Source organism: Leptinotarsa decemlineata, unplaced genomic scaffold (genome assembly GCF_025532065.1).
Source record: "Leptinotarsa decemlineata unplaced genomic scaffold, Ldec_3_MD MMD2_P_RNA_scaffold_6, whole genome shotgun sequence".
Taxonomy (NCBI): domain Eukaryota; kingdom Metazoa; phylum Arthropoda; class Insecta; order Coleoptera; family Chrysomelidae; genus Leptinotarsa; species Leptinotarsa decemlineata.
Window position 1 is genome coordinate 11,252,641 of NW_027412533.1, and position 17,273 is coordinate 11,269,913.

Sequence of the window (17,273 nt, forward strand, 5' to 3'; positions counted from 1 at the left end):
CGTTGATTTGTAAAACGTGCGGATGGGCGTTGTCATCGAGCAGGATCGGATCTCTTCTATTGATCAGTGCCGGCAGCTGCAGACGCTATTTTCGATACATTTCGTTGATTTTTTCACAATAGCACTCTGCTGTGATGGTTTGGCCCAGCCGGTGACAACCATACAGTAACCATAATATTCTTTTTTCATTAGTTTTCGAGTTTAGGAAGTGCCTGGGTGGCTCATCGGTGTTCAATCACTGTCCTGAACATAGAGGATCCACTTTTCATTTCACGTGACAATCCGATCCAAAAGAAGATCGTTTTGGTTGCGCAAAAGCAAAGAACAGATCTCGAAATGTGACAATTTCTATCGATCGTTCAAATCGTGGCGCACCCACTTTTCTAGCTTTTTAATTTTTCCATTAGGTACGTGTGAAACCATGAAAAACCGCATGGGACTGACATGACGCCCAGTTCTTCCGCCATCCTATGCATCGTTGGTGATCGGTCAGTCTACCAGGATTCTCAAATCCTCGTCCTGGATTACTGCGGGTGGACCACTTCGGGACATATTTTCGACGCAAAAGTCTCCGGAACGAAATTTCGCAAACCAACGTCAAACGTTGCGTTCATAAACACAATCATGCCCAAATGTCTGGTTAATGCCTGTGCAAAAGTAGCGATTCACATTGGATTTGAATTGCTAGAGATTGAATCAATTTGGAAAAACATTCTTAGGAAGTTCATTCCACATAAATGCAGTTCCCAAATGAAAGAGTTCGTAAACAGTAAGTTCGCATCGTTTTGAGTTGAACTCAAAACGATGCGCAGCCACAGCCCGTCGCGTATTTCTGATATGTACCGCTTTTGGTGGAATCAAATATGCCGAGTCACTTGGACACTTCCCATGAAAGTATCTATAGAAAAAAGACAAATCTCCAACCTTTTGTCGATGTTCCAGACTATCAAGGTTGCAAGTAATGTTCGCGTCTCCAATAAGGCGGATGGCTCTTTTCTGTATGGAATCTAGCAGCTTCAGGGTCTGATCGGAGCTCTATAAAGCATCAATAGTAGCTGATGTTTGTACAGTTTCCTGGTTCGGAATAGTGTTCCAAGCTTTTGGGAAGCAGCCTTTGCAATTCCAGCCACATAATTGTGCCAAGACATATTGGTGTTCATTCTAACTTCCAACAAACTTATCGAAGCAGAAAGTGGAATTGTTTGTCCTGCCATTATTATATACGGTTCGGAAACATTTATCTTTTTGGAGAAAACCGATGCCTGGATTTCTGTGGCATTGAATTGAACCTGCTGCAAGTGAAGATGTACATCTGCAGTGGATGTCCTGGAATCCAAATGGAATGACGAGACAAGTCCTGTCGTCAGCAAAGCAATATATTGGGTTCTTGGTTTTTTTTCGAGAAGCTGCAGAGCCATACAAGAAATGATCCGCCAGGCTATTTGGGCTATCAGGGCTATTCAGTAATAATTTCATTCCAGCATATCATTACATAAACTTCATTACCAAAAATGTCCTGCCATTTCCTGTCAGTTTTTTCCGCACCTTACATGTTCATTATTACTGATATTATTTTTTCATCATTATTATGTTTCCAGTGGCGTAGAAATCACATAGACTGTATTTTTTATCGATTATGGATTAAAAAAAAAAGAATGTCTAGCTATGATTATTGCATGAACCGTTATGTTAAACGTCGTTACTGGATAAAGGAATGGTTAGAGGTAATAGCGAAAACTATTCACATTGATGGAAATAAGAAATACGAAGGAAGAGAGTGATTATAAAAATTATTTTCGTACGGATCAAGACACTTTCAATAAGTTATTGCGAATGGTCCAACCAATTTTCACACGAAAAAATACGGTTATGAACAGTTCGGAGGGGGCGCGCCCTGTGTCAGTGATCATAACGGAATTAGGAAATTATAAGAGACCTAATAGTTGAAAGTAACTTATTAAAATGGAACGTATGCTGTTGATTTTCAAAATGAAACTAAAGAAAAAAATTGTAAGGGTGTAAAATTAGTATTAAATATCGCTAGTTCGACTCCAATATGTGACAATTCTTCCTCAGATTCTGTAAGAAATGGATGCGCACTGAAGTACTGAACTAACTGAGTAACGACGAAATAATGATGCCCTCACTTTACACTATCATTATTTTTGACAGTATCCCCTCCCCCTTATAGGAAAGATGCTCGAAAATCAAAATATCCGGATAGGCTCAATTACCGCTTCAATACTTGTGATCATTCCAATTTCATTATTGATGTCATTATTTTCAGGTAGGTAATGACATTTTTACTCAACGTATAATGGGTCCTATAGCATCGACGTTTGCGCAACAGCTCTCAACTCTTCATGTTTCTCGATTGCATGGTGACATACGATAGAAGGTCGCCTGTATCTTTGTTCTCGAAAGCCATATTGATGATCGCTCAAGATGTTAAAGCCTTCCAAATATTCAAGGATATGGTGGTTTACAGCTTTCTCCATGATTTTTGATATTACTGATAGCAAAGCGACTGGTCTATAGCAATCTTCCAACAATAAAGAAAAACCCCTTTCTCGTAAGACAGGTTGAAAAGTCTGCAAAATACTGGTGCGAGTTCATTTGCGAACTTATTAAGTACGAGAACAGGCACTTTATTCAGGACAAGACACCTTGTTGATATTGAGCTGTTTCAAAATTCACCTGACTAAACATTATCGAAAAGTAATTTCCGGCATTGTAGATTTTAATGTGACGCAAATTGTTCAGCTGGTAGATTTGCTTTTTCTATAGCTGTTTTGCAATTGAACCATACGCTTGTGTTAGTGGAGGAATTGTGGATTTTGTGAAGTTTTGATTAACAGCTTCAGCTACCGACCAGAAGGATCTAGAACCATTGGGATTGGCAAAAAATTTATCCCTCATTCTCTGATTATAAAGTTCGTTGCTTTAATTTATTCTGAGTTTGCAGCTATTGCAAGTATTTAGTGATTTTTCTGGAACTTGATCAAATCATTATTACTAGACGTTTGATACAATTCGAGCGCACGACAATCCAGCGCTAAGCGACCTACATAACGCACTAAACAGGGATGACCCCAGATTCTGAGAGAGGGACAAATACCGGAGGCCAACGAAGCATAACCAAAGACAACTATGTCAGATTTATTTCAATGACAGAACCCAACGAGTTAAAATAGGTTAAACCCATTGCCATTAAATATATCTATTGATGTGCCTCAGGGTACAGTAGTTGGTCCAATACTGTTCCTTGTTTATATTCACCACATTAACAATTTTTGAAGCATATGTTAAGCTGAAGACACTGCATTAATTTTCAAAGGCAACAACTGGAACGGAAGTTAACATTCAGCTGAGCAAGATTTGAAAAATGGGACTGTGTCTAAAAAATAGCAAATTGAGTTTGGACATACAAAAAACAAAATTTACCATCTTTTCTCTTTAATCATTCGACTAACCAAACATACCATCACTTGATGAAAATCATGAAATGACGAATGAATGAATTCAACAATTTGAGGAACATTGAGCCCAAAAATTATTTGAATATACTGTTTTACAGTTTGACCTTCGAAAATATTTCTGATCAACTCAAAATTGCTAAAAATTCTTCATTGAAAATTATTTACGAAAAAGTAAAACGATATTCCACTATGTCACTGTGTAAATGATACACCAATAATTAATACAAATTCCTTATATTCTCACAGAAGCATCATCTGGGTCTTAAATATAAGTGAATTCAAAAAACAAGAAAATATTTTAATTTAAAATATTGCTCTCTGTAGCCTTCCTTCCCATAACTCACCAAAACCATTAGTTTTGAACATAGCTCCGTCACGCTGGAACCCGCTTTGAAAAAAAAATCTGTCATTTTTTAGCCTACTTCACCTACAAACGATACTAATAAATGTAGTAATGTTCATTTTTTTATAGTCATATCGGTTACTGAGAAAGCACTATTGATATTATTCAAACTACGCAATACAAATAATAATGCGTTGCAAAGTTTTGAAATAGGTTCTAAATTGATTGTAGTTTATTGTAGTAACAACACAATAATAATTTATTTTATATTCTTTTGAAGTATAGCAAAAAACCTACGATAACAAGACTTCAAATCATAAAATAACAATTGTCCTCAAATTGCAAACGATGGGGTTGATTGTAGCTGAAATTAGATGTTTGTAGTTTCCATTAAACACATCAAAAAATGAATAAAATAAAATCGATTATTTTTCAACTAAACTAACCTAACATATCCTAACCAACATATGTAACCTGAAATCTGAAGTGAAAACTAACGTATTTTAGAATGCTTTATTTGGAAAAAAAAATCTACCCTCAACATCTAACCTGACTTCCGAATTCAAAACGAAATCATGTATAATATTTTTTAATCCTGAACATCTAACATGAGTTCGTACAAACAACTTCTTAGACAGCTTGCAAGTCGATCTTCTCTTGTTGCACTGATAGATAATCTTTTCAAAGTGTCTGTAAGTAGGTTAACCATCTATTGAGATTATATATTTGAATGGAATATTTGAATACGAATTTTTGAAAATTTCGTTGGTAGTATAAACCACTCCTTATATCCCCCAACTCAGGTATCGTCTGATATATCATTCCTTAGTCAATTCGAAATATCTGTCCCTACCGAAAATGAAACAGATTCTCTATTATTTTATCATTTAATTTCTAGCTACCTGCTCTTCCGATCAGGATTGCACTGCAACAGAAGAATGTGTTTTGACTAGTTCTCAACAATATGAATGCGTATGTAAGGAAGGTAAGAAATTACTTCATATAATTGTTTACTAATTTTGTTGTTAATATTATTTCAGTAAATAAAAAAGTAAAATGTGATATGCTAACAAAAAATTCATTGAGAAATATTTTTTGTGATGTCTCGCAGGGATCTACAGTGTGACATCATATGGATTTTTTTTTAACAATTTTCATGGCAATTCCGTCGAATCCTGGAGCTTTTCTCGATTCCAACGTACTAATCATGTATTTCTTCTAGTTCTTCTGGTTCGGTAGACTTGAGATACATAGACGATAATTTCTATTGAACTGTTGGAATATTTTGAGTAGGAATACTAGATGATGAATTTTTGCCAATCAACAGTAACAAGAGAATTGTTTAAACTTTGACAAATATTCAATTTCACCATTTTAATGATTCGTCTTACCATGAAGAATTTCGTTTATTGATTTCCATACGCACTTTGGAGCAGGGTTATTGAAAATTGATAATAATATATTCATGTAAAATGAATATATAGTATTTTTAATTTTATTTCTATATCGACGGAATTTGACAAGGAAATCTACTGAATAAAGTTATTTATGAAAAAGCCATGTGATGCAGAATTCACTGGTCACGCCACACTATTATTTCTCATTTACCTATATACATTTTTGTCGGCTTTCGACTTCTTAGAAAATTAGTAAAATTTACTAATAAAACAAGCTTGATGTATTTCAGGAATGATTTACAATTAATACAACAACAAATGGAGACTGTTTTACAACAAATACATATTCGGCTTAATATACATAAATTGAATTTTATTTTTTTAAATGTTATGTTCATTGATGAAAGGTTCATTGAATCAAAAACTTCTAAATTGTTATTGTTGGGACATAGGAGAAAGATCAACTAGTGTTAATTTTTGTGTTCCATATACAGATGGAACCATTTTTAGAATATCTAGATTGATGTAATTCAAAAAAAACAATTACAGGAATGTTTGAAGGTGATTGACAATGTTTCGTGATGAATTTCACTAGTTCGGACTTCCATTGTCTACTATATGAAATGATTTGAAATCCCTGAAACTGAAACAACTATTCTTGTTTAATTATTCTTTTTTACTTGTTTCAGGGATTTCAAATCATTTCATATAGTAGACAATGGAAGTCCGAACTAGTGAAATTAATTACAGGAATAATATATGAAATTAGACATTTTATATTTTTGTCTCATTTTTGCTTAAAATTATAGTATTTAATTAGCATACGGGAAACTGCTTCAAATTCAACTTTGAAACTATCAAAAACACTTTTCTTACACAGTTTTTATACTGTGACAGTATGTATACTGTCTGAGAGACAGTAATTTGCTGCGATGAATCAATTTTCCCACACCAGAAAAATTATTGTTTGAGAGACAGGATTTTGTTCGGGTATGGGAAAAGTGTAATCACCAGTTACACCAGTTACAGGAATACAATATTTCAAATTAAGCATTATATTTTTCAGAAGCTAATTTACTTTTCACGTATCTTCAAAATTATACTATTAATTATCATATGGGAAACTGCTTCAATCTGAACTTTGAAACCATTGAGGTGACTATTGAAACACTTTTTCCACACCATAACAAAATACTGTCAGTATTTTATTTTGTATTGCCCTTTTTTGGGTATTTGTCTGGGAGACAGTATTTTGTTCTGGTATGGGAAAAGTGTAATTATGTAATTTGAAATACGAAATACTACTTATATAAAATTCAGCAATATATTTTCGGAAGGTAATTTACTTTTCACTTATCTATTCAAAATTATAGTATTCAATTAGGATATGGGAAAATATTTCAACCTCTTCTTTGAAATCATTGAGGTAACTATTGAAAACACATTTCCCACACCAGAACAAAATACTGTCTGAGAGACATTATTTTGTTCTGATGAATCTATTAAAACACTTTCTTCACAATAAAACAAAATACTGTCTGAGAGACAGACTTTTGTTCTGGTATGGGAAAAGTGTTTTCAATAAATTAATTTTACGCCAGTAGTTTTGATTCTATTTATCAACATGTTTTCACACAATAAACCATTTGAATTCACTTTTATTGTAACAATAACAGACATACACGATTTCATTTTAGGTTATGTTCGCGACTCCCAAACTCAATGCGTAATCATTGCCGGGTCGTGTGGAGGTGGAACTTGCGTGGAAAATGCTGAATGTCTCTACGATGATGAGTATCAAACGTTCTACTGTACTTGCAAACCCGGGTATGTTGGTAACGGCATCACCGAATGCAGAGAAAAAGTCATAGGATGCGACACACTAAACAACTGTGGCGCCCACGCTACTTGTAATTATAACGAGGAAGAGTTGAGTTACAAATGCGAGTGTAATGAAGGATTTTTTGGAGATGGTTTGCAATGCTATGCTGAGAAGAACTGCCATATTGATCCTAGCATGTGTGATTCGAATGCAGCTTGTCTAACAGGTAAGTCAGCAAACTACCTAGATAACATCGGATATCGTGCATGTAACGATTCTGGTCCCCCCATGCCCCCTCCTGGGTTGAGTGCCCTGAGTTGAAATCTTCTCCACGCGGTTAATGTGTGCAGAACATCCCGTCTCGTCCATCCACCCCGCTCCTCCGGAGCGTTCTTCAACTTACTGATGGGCACTTCAGCAAGATTTGGTCGGAAGTCAGCATCTAGGTGCTTTTACTTTCTGATCTGTTGAATTGTTTTATCATGATATTCCTAACTGAATTATTGCTTGGGGTCCCCGAAAACTAACCGGAGACGAGTGTCTTTAGTCGCGAGCAGGTGTTGGTTCTCAGTGAATCTAAAAATAGGATCAATTTGAAGTCTGGTTAGGAAATTTTTATACTTACCGGAGCCGCCTGACAGCGACCCTCGGGGTGATCTTTGGTTCTGCTTCGTTGGCCTCCGGTGTTTGTCGTACCTATTCGGTACATATCTTGGAGCGTTTACGGCGGCCCTTACGCACGCGTTTATAAACGACTGGATCTGTATTTTGTATGTGGCTGCGCACTGGCCCCAGGCAGTGTAGACATACAGGATTATCGGTGGTATTACGGTCTCTATCATCAGCAGATCCACTTTCAGTCTCATGTTGCTTCTTCTACCTATTATTGGTAGTAGGTTTTGTCGGGCAGATATCGCCATTCCTATTCTCTGACGACGTACGTGAGACCTGAACGTCTAGGTTGACACCCAAGTATCTTGCTTCATTGGTCCACGGAATGTCTTGTCCGTTGAAGATGACTTTTCTTTCCGGGTGTACCATCCTCCGGATGAACAGTATTGCTTGACTTTTGTCAGGGTTTATCCTGATCTTCCACAGGTTAGCCCATTCCTCTAATCTATCTGCCTGTTCCTGCAAGTATCTGGTGAAGTGCGCTTAGCTTATTGACCTCGCCAGCAGAGCTGTGTCGTCCGCGGAGTGCCAACTTGTTAAAGTTGTTCTCCGGCTTGGGCACGTCTGCTGTGTATACCGAGAAGAGGTATGGGTATGGCGAAAGTACTGCACCTTGTGGGACCCCTGCTTCCAATAATCGCATCGTTGAGATTTTTTTTCCTACTCTGCAGCGGCATCGCCTGTCAGCTAGAAAAGACTCGATTAATCTTACCATTGGTTTCGTGTAGCCAAAGTTGATCATTTTGGCCAGAAGTCCATCATGCCAGACTCTGTCAAACGCCTTGGAGACGTCTAAGAAAATCGCTCCGGTGTTGTAATCTTTGCCGAGGTTGAAGCCTTCCGTGGCAAAGTCTACTACCCTTAGGACTTGCAACTCTGTCGAGTGTTCTGATCTGAAACCGAAATGTTCGTGTGGTAGTATTCCTAGGTTGTTGGTTTGATCCTTTAATCTTTTCAGGATGACACGTTCTGCCACTTTGCTTAAGGAAGGGGTTGAGTTGATTGGCCTGTGGTTATCCGAGAGTAGGTGGTTCTTTTTTGACTTCGGGATATGGATAACCGTCCCTTCCTTAAACGGGTTCGGGAAGTGCTGCAGTCTGAGTGTGTTATTTGGTCTGGGCCTGGGGCTTTCCAATTGGCTAGACGGCTTACGATATCTTTCACTTCCTCGGGAGATGTTGGTGCCAGGGGTTGCGCGTTGACCCTTATTTGTTTTCCGAGTCTGCATACCGCCGGTTCCACCTGTGTCTCTATTTCTTCTACTTCGTCCGTGAACGAGACGTCGTTCTCTCTACATTGCCTCTCGAAATTGTCCGCAAATGATTCCGCTTTCTCTTGGTCCGTTAGACGATTCCTTGCTCGCCGTGTATTGGCGAGCATGGCTTTCGAGGTGGAGGTGGAGTGATGAGGTCTTTCACAAGTTAAAGATCCTGCCACGTCAATATTTTCCTTAATGTTATAAAAACAGTGTTAGAGAAGAAACTTTTCAATGGTAGGTAGATCTGAATTTTGCAAAGTTTAGTAACTCCACAAACGACTAAAGATGACTATACAATGTGAGGCAAGTTCACTAAACTTGAGGAACTTGTTCCATATGTATTTATGAACGTTTTCATAAACCTCCAGTAAAACATCATAGATATAAATTTAATGTTGGAGGTGGCGTTATGCCATGTTGCCATGCCATTCATCTATTGGTACAAATATGTTCCAGTTCCACAGATAGGTACACATCGACAATTATATACATTCCTCCAATGCATAAAGTCCATTCACCAAAACATAAAATGCACAGTAGAACTAGGAACCAATAATTCTATGAATTTCTCGGACCTGACAATCACAAAAATCAACGACAACATGATTTTGCAATTTACCACAAACCAACCCACACAGACACAACTTTCAACAATAACCATTCTAATCACCCTTTTCAACATAAACTAGCAACTTACCACAGCTCGATCCACAGACTACAGAGTAACCCTATGTCTGCAGAGAATTTTAATGTATAACTAAATTTGATAGAACAGATGACAGTAAATAACAACGAGTCGAGATGTAGTATAGTTAATGGAATCACTATTTTCAAATAGTGAAACATTGAATTACACGATGTTTCGGAATAAGACACTTGCCTTATTGCCTCTTCAGCATCAATCTGGATATCAGTAACGACGTTATGTCACAAATGAATTGAATCTACTCATGTCATCTATGACGGTACGTAATGACATTCCTTCGCTCATTTGAATTAATCTCCGCCATAGGAATTTTGTTTGAATTGAAATGGGGGTATTTTTAGAAGATATTAGTTTTTAGGAAAGAAAGGTTTTGGCTTTCTACTAATTTGGAAGATTCCCACATTTTATTTATATTTGTATGAAGATAAAGAAGCAGATAGCCAAAACCTTTCTTTCCCGAAAATATTGTTAAAATTCTTGAAGGCATCCTGCCAAGAATGAATCTAATATCCAGTAACTTTGAAACTGAAAAGGCGGGCACTACCAAAGACAACGTACAAAAACTCGTAAATGCATATCATATCCGTAGTCAGCCATTTATTTCAGGGAGTGAAGGGTGATATAAATACCAAAGGTTTGAAAGTGAAAGGCTACAAAATTTTTGTTTTTGCAGTTTATTTCGGGTCGCTACAGAAATATTTTCTCCAGTTCGAAAAAAACTGGTTTTATCGGAGGATGGTTGAAGATATTTCAAATGAGCGACAGGGGGTGACAGGGCACCACTCATCACTTATTTATTAAAAAAATCAAAAGAAGCAAAGACATTCAATGTTCTCTAAAATTTTTGAAAAAATTAACATTGTATATGGACAACCAATAAAGTCATAACATCAGTCTGTCTTTTCCGGTTGAGTTTCTTCAATAAGTTTTCAATCTTTCGGGAGTCGAAAAAGATCGCTATGGTGTAAGACAGTGAAAAGCAGTGTGGACAATATTTTCGAAGGGGATTAAAGTTGAGAAATATATCAGCATTGCATTCACTAAGAGCCTCTATTGGTCTCCATTTTTCCATTTTATTCTCCACATATTGATCTCCGATTTAAGTGTGTCCAAGTTTATACATTTTTCGTATAAAACGAAAGTATCAACATTGGATTCATTCTCCACCGAAGAACACACTGAAGCTACGGCTATAGTATTGAAATCAGTCACTTCTCAGATAAAGGTCAATTTCACCCTGATCTCATTGCCGTCTTCCGGACTCGAATAAGGTAGCCACTACTTCTTTCTACCCATAAATACTAATAGTTTTTATATTTTCTCCAGATTCAAACCGCCAATTCATCTGCCGTTGCAACACTGGTTACATGGGAAATGGTTCTTTCTGTCGAGAAATATTTCGCAACGACGGTACTTTTCTCCTACTCAACCAAGGAATGGCGACTTTGAAGATTCCTCTTGATAACACCAGATCTCTGAGGAGACCAGTTCAGGTTAAAGCTTTCCAAACAGCAGTAGGTTTAGACGTGGATTGTTTATCAGGGAGGATATACTGGAGTGACATTAGCGGAAGAGCAATCAGAAGCTCTTTTGTCAATGGAAGTGGGAAAGAAGATTTTATAGTGAAAGGTGAGAAAATACATATAAAGGGTTTTTCAATTGGCGCGGATAGATTTTGGCCCCCCGTGGCGGCCATTTTGTTTTGGTGACATCTGTCAAATCTTTTGTTTATTATTCAGTTGTTCATGGCAAGTTACACGATTGAACAGCACGGTCAAATGATAAAACTGTATTATCAAAATGAGTGTTCGTTAACGCAAACGGTGCGTGCATTGCGTCCATTTTACGGTAGACGTTGTGGCCCTTCACAGTCGACTCTTCAACGTTTGGTGGCCAAATTTGAGATGACCGGTTCAGTAAACAATCAGCCAACACCCGTACGTTCAAGGAACGCAAGATCGACCGAGAACATCGCCGCGATCCGTGAAAGTGTACAGCAGAACCCGAGGCAGTCTATTCATCGCCGTGCACCAGAACTCGGCCTTTCGCAGACTTCAACTTGGCGAATTCTGCGTCGGGACTTGGACCTACACCCGTACAAGATCCAACTAACCTAGGAGCTCAAAGTTCATGACCATGGACAACGCCGTTTGTTCGCTGACTGGGCTTCGAATCGTTTGGAAGAGGAGCCCAATTTTGGCCGAAAAATCATCTTAAGTGACGAGGCGCATTTTTGGATGAATGGCTGTGTTAACAAGCAAAATTGCCGTATATGGGCCGACACCAACCCACGCGAGGTTCACCAGGTGATAATGCATCCTCAAAAAGTTACCGTTTGGTGTGGATTTTAGGCCGGCGGCGTAATTGGTCCGTATTTTTTTGAAAACGACGTTAGTGAGGCGGTCACCGTCAACAGCGAGCGGTACAGAACGATGATAACTAATTTCTTATGGCCCAAATTGAACCATATGGACCTAGACGACATGTGGTTCCAGCAGGACGGCGCTACGTATCACACAGCAAACGCCACGATTGACATTTTGCATGAAAGATTTGAGGGTAGGGTTATTTCTCGCAGGGGTGATGTGAATTGGCCACCAAGGTCATGCGATTTGACCCCGCTAGACTTTTTCCTGTGGGGTTTCTTGAAGTCGCAGGTCTATGCAAATAAACCACAATCGACCGATGCCCTAAAGGTGAACATAACACAGGCCATCGCTCAAATTCAGCCGGATCTATGCGGAAGAGTCATTGAAAATTGGACCACTCGGATCCGTGCCACCGTAAGAAGCCGAGGCGGGCTTTTGAATGATGTCATATTCCACACTTAATGGCATACATGCGCCTTTCAAATAAAAAAATAATTTTGTTAATACCTCACACACAGCTTGTTTTATTCCATTTCAACATCTTTCCGCCCTTATTGAAAAACCCTTTAGTTAAAATTATTTCTTCTCGACGTCTTAACAAATAATACATTAGTATTTCTTAGATTATTTTATTCTGTGTTCAACAATTTATTCATTGAATGTATTATCGTTGATCTTCAATTATCAAGTGAAAGTATCCCAAGGATTTCGAAAATTTAATTATACTCATATCTGTCTCCATATTGTTAATATCCCCTACAACAATTTCTTTTCTTTTAGAACCTCTAGTCTTGTTATTGAGTATATTTTTTCGGAAAATGAAATGAGACCTTGGCGGATCGAAACAGAGCGCTGACTGTTGTTGGATCACGAGGTTTCGGACTTCGGTTTCATCATTTTCTCTGTCATTGCATATAGTAACTTCATAGGAATTCAACACATTTGTGATCGCCAATTAAAAATGTTTGTATCTGAGCTTTTACTTCTTCACTAAAATTTCTCTAAACGAAATAAATGAGGGTTTCAAAGTGCCTTCCAATTGAGTAGAATAATAACCTAGATGATTTGGAATTTCCCATTATTTATTTACGTTCATTGAAGAATTAACGACGTACTTCTTATCTGCGATATGGTTGTGTTTGAAGCCTCCCTTGTTTGCAATTTGTGCATTTCGATAATGCACGTTGGATTTATGACATCCTTTGTATTGATAGACTAGATATTTTATATTTTCCGCCTCTTCTTCCCTCGTTAAGTTTGTCCACCTGTCATTTTCACAAAATGTAATGGGTGGAATGAACTCCTCTTACTCGGTTAACTATTTTGATACAAAAATGACTTTCAATCCCCATTTGGATTATGTAATGAATTCCTGCTGCAAAACCTTGAGATTTTTCGGCAGAATATGCAAAGACTTCAACAACGAGGCAGCAATCAAATCTATGTACTACTGTTTACAGTACCTAAACTTAATTTCGGAAGTGTCATATGGAGCCCACATCATGATACACATAAATTACGATTAGAGAGGCTCCAGAACAGATTTGTGAGGTTCTTGCATTTCAAAATAACGAAGACTTATGTAACATTTGGCATTAGCGAAATTCGATCTCACTACAAAATACAGCTCCTAGAACAACGAAGAATAATAACCGACCTACTTTTTATTAATAAAATTATAACAAACTGTTATGACTCACCCAATCTAGTATCAATAATTTTTCATCACGTTCCTCATATAGGAACACTAGAAACAGAAAATTACTTGCCAGTCCGAATTTCAACACAAATTCGGGCAAAAACTCCCCAATTACTAGAAAGTGTGATTCTTTCAACAAATATTGTAGTAACGTAAATGTTTTCTCAATTACGTTGAATTCCTTTAAAATAACTATGAAAAGAATATTCCACACATAGCAAAAATAATGAATAATTAGTATGTATATACGAAATTTATCAATTCATTAATTTTTATTTTTTCTTGTATCTGTTGACACCGTGTATCTCTGTACCCACTACTATCAGTGGATGCTTCTATGGGTATTTACCTGCTTGTATCCCATTTTTGAATAAATAAATAAATATCTAATCCTTAAATTTACATCTTCTGGTCGTCAAACATCAATTGTTTTCATTCATTTTTTGCTAGAAAATTTGTTGCCAATTTTACTGAGAAGTTCAGCTTGATACTTTTCTAAATACTTATCACAATTTTTGTTTTTATTGTTTTTCCTATCTTCATTTTCTTGTTCCAGTTATTTAATAACGTTTCGTGTCTCTATTTCATTTATTTCTATGTTCCTCTTTTTATGCATCCCCATCCGTTTTTTTTTGTTCTTCATTTTTCTATGTCTGTTATTCCTTATGTCTCTTTCCTGATGGTTAATTTGTTGTTAGGTAAACGTGTTAGGAATCACATGTTGAATGGTAAGACCTCGTTAATCCTTAGCTCGCACAAGTTTCGACTTTTGAGGGTTGTCGTTCGTAGGGGTGCGACAGCTGGTTAACGGAAAAACAGAAACAGATTTTAAACAGACAGATTTACTCGGGAAATCAAGAATATGTGGATGTCAGTATATCACCCTAAATAAAACATTGAATCTGTTTCAGCTCTTTTCTTCAAGTAAGTGCTCTCTAATTGAGAGCTTTTCGTCGTAGGAGCATATTGTGACATGTGCTAACTAGCGGTTTTAAGATTATGGCATGATTATTTCATACCACAGATGATATTAGGTACACTATGCAGGTGTACTTCAAACTTTCAGGCGAAAATACTCATCAACTCCTCATCAGCACCATTTTGGATAAGTTTTAAGGACAATTGAGGACATTATGTCACCGGAAGAGACAATTAGCTGCTTTTGACACAATGAACATTCGTGAAACATATTAATTCCTTGAGCTTATTTCAACCAAGCAATAGTAAAATCGTTTGTGAAGGAGGATATTTTATAGTTTTTCCCATAAACTAATATACTGAAGAGTAATGGACTTTTTTTCAGATATAATAATTATAGCTTGTATTGAAGTTATTGTTATTATTGATGAATCAGATGAGAATCTCAGAATGTAACTAGGAATTCTATTTGTAGGAATCGGATCTCCAGAAGGATTAGCCGTAGACTGGTTATCACGTAACATATACTGGACTGATTCAACTCTTGATACTATAGAAGTAGCAAATTTGGACACAAAATTACGCAGAACTCTGTTCAACAATGATTTGGTAAATCCAAGGGGAATAGCTGTGCACCCTCAACGGGGAAAAATTTTCTGGTCAGACTGGAATAGAAAAAACCCGAGAATCGAATGGGCGAATGCTGATGGTACGGATAGGCGGATATTCATACAAGGTGTGTATTGTTGAGAAATACGGAGAATAGTCTCTAAAAAGTATCCAACAAGAGTTTTTCCCAAATGCGCAGATTTTCAGGAAGATTTTTAATAAAAATTTGTTAAAGTAAATTATATTGAAGGAAAACAAAGAATAACCAAGTAAATGAATGTTTTAAAGATGTCTCGGTTTTTCACTTCTTCACTTCATTGTTAGAAATATCAGCTCAAATGAACTATATTTTCTTTCACAATTTCAAATTCCTGTCCCCACTGAATTGCGCCGTGTACAATCATTTCGTTGCCAACAGTTACAATCGGTATATATTCTTATTTCAAAATATATTTTGTTGTAGGTGAAAAACAATCACTTCCTAATTCTTTGACCATCGACTATGAAACCGAGCAACTGTGTTATGCTGACGCTGGAACTAAAAAAATAGAATGTATTCACATCGACACTAGACTCAAGCATACATTTGCAGAGAACTGCACTTATCCATTCGGAATAGCAAGTACGGACAAACAGATATATTGGTCAGATTGGATTTCGTAAGTTTTTATACACAACTATAACGAACTCAAATACAAGTGAATGTTTTTTTATGTTTTAGGAAAAAAGTTGAAAGAGTAGACAAGTTAACACTAAAACGACTACCACCCATTCCAGTTCCATTGGGAGGAAGCGGAAATAAACTGTTTACCTTGGTTGCAGTGGCCAATAGTTGCCCGCAATTGTCTAATGTATGTGAATATTATAGAAACCAGTGTCCAGGTGGACATATTTGTTTACCAAATGGTCTAGGAAGTAGACAGTGTCTTTGCGGTTATAAAGCAGATTCCAATGAAAAACCATTATGTGATTTATAGTATTTTCATATTTTAAAATAAATGAAAAAAGAAATCACGATAGTTATTTGCTAAAAATTACACATTCAAACTTTTAAATGCTGAACAAACTGGAAATTGTGCAATGAATTTGATCATTGATCAAATCCACATTTATCAAATAATGAAAACTATTCAAGTATTATGTTATCAACTGGCATAAAATAACAACACATTTTATTAGTAAAACTTTATCAACTTCCTGAAAAATGTGTATTCTTCATCATAAAATCTTCCCACCCTTGTGACCATTTACCGATGCATGCGATATGTTTTTCATATGATCGGCATGCCCTCATTATATTCTGATTTTAGTTTCAGAATAGTAGTAGAAGCAGGAAAAAAATTATATTCATATATAATTAACATATTCGAAAAACGTATTGAATTTATTGTAGGTCGTCAGATCAACAAACATAGATAAACATATCAACCATTTAAATTTATTTCACACAAGTTTCAAAAAAAATTATATGTATATATACAGGGCTTTTCATGATGAGCGTTAATTAGCCGTTTCTGGCAAACTATTCAACGGATCAACCTGAAAATTATACAGTATGCATAAGTCAATATTACCTACACCCCGTATATAATATCATATTATGATTCATTATCACTTTGTCAACAAATTCATATACTATTTCCCTATACCTATCTATTACCGTTTAGAAGATATAAATTAATTTCGATATTTTTTTTACCAAAAATGAACTTTTATAAATGCTGATAATCTTGAACTCTCTTGCACTAAAACGATCAAATTTGAAATGGAGTGGAGTGATACTATGAGGATCTTCACTCCGAGTCATATTTTCATTTGCCTCATACAGGGTCTTCAAAAAATGCATTTACTTTGATATCATGAAAAAATGAGTGGAACTCAATTTTTTCAAAGGAACACCCTGTATATTTCAACATTTTTGAGCTCTACATTCAATTTTAGATTAACTTTGTTCAGATAATACTATTTCTATTTTGAACCGTTTTCGAGATAAACTGTTTC

General features: G+C 36.5%; 1 protein-coding gene across 1 annotated transcript in view; it reads left to right on the forward strand.

Annotated features, from left to right (window-relative positions):
* The window catches only part of Ndg (Nidogen), an 89,123-nt gene extending 72,840 nt beyond the window's left edge, over positions 1 to 16,283 (forward strand). Inside the window, exons 13-18 of the mRNA XM_074169965.1 lie at positions 4,721 to 4,807; positions 6,917 to 7,267; positions 11,004 to 11,306; positions 15,139 to 15,399; positions 15,736 to 15,931; positions 15,994 to 16,283. Coding sequence (XP_074026066.1) covers positions 4,721 to 4,807; positions 6,917 to 7,267; positions 11,004 to 11,306; positions 15,139 to 15,399; positions 15,736 to 15,931; positions 15,994 to 16,249 — 1,454 coding nt within the window. The 3' untranslated portion in view covers positions 16,250 to 16,283. The remainder of the gene's footprint in view (positions 1 to 4,720; positions 4,808 to 6,916; positions 7,268 to 11,003; positions 11,307 to 15,138; positions 15,400 to 15,735; positions 15,932 to 15,993) is intronic.
* The last annotated feature ends 990 nt before the right edge of the window (positions 16,284 to 17,273 follow it).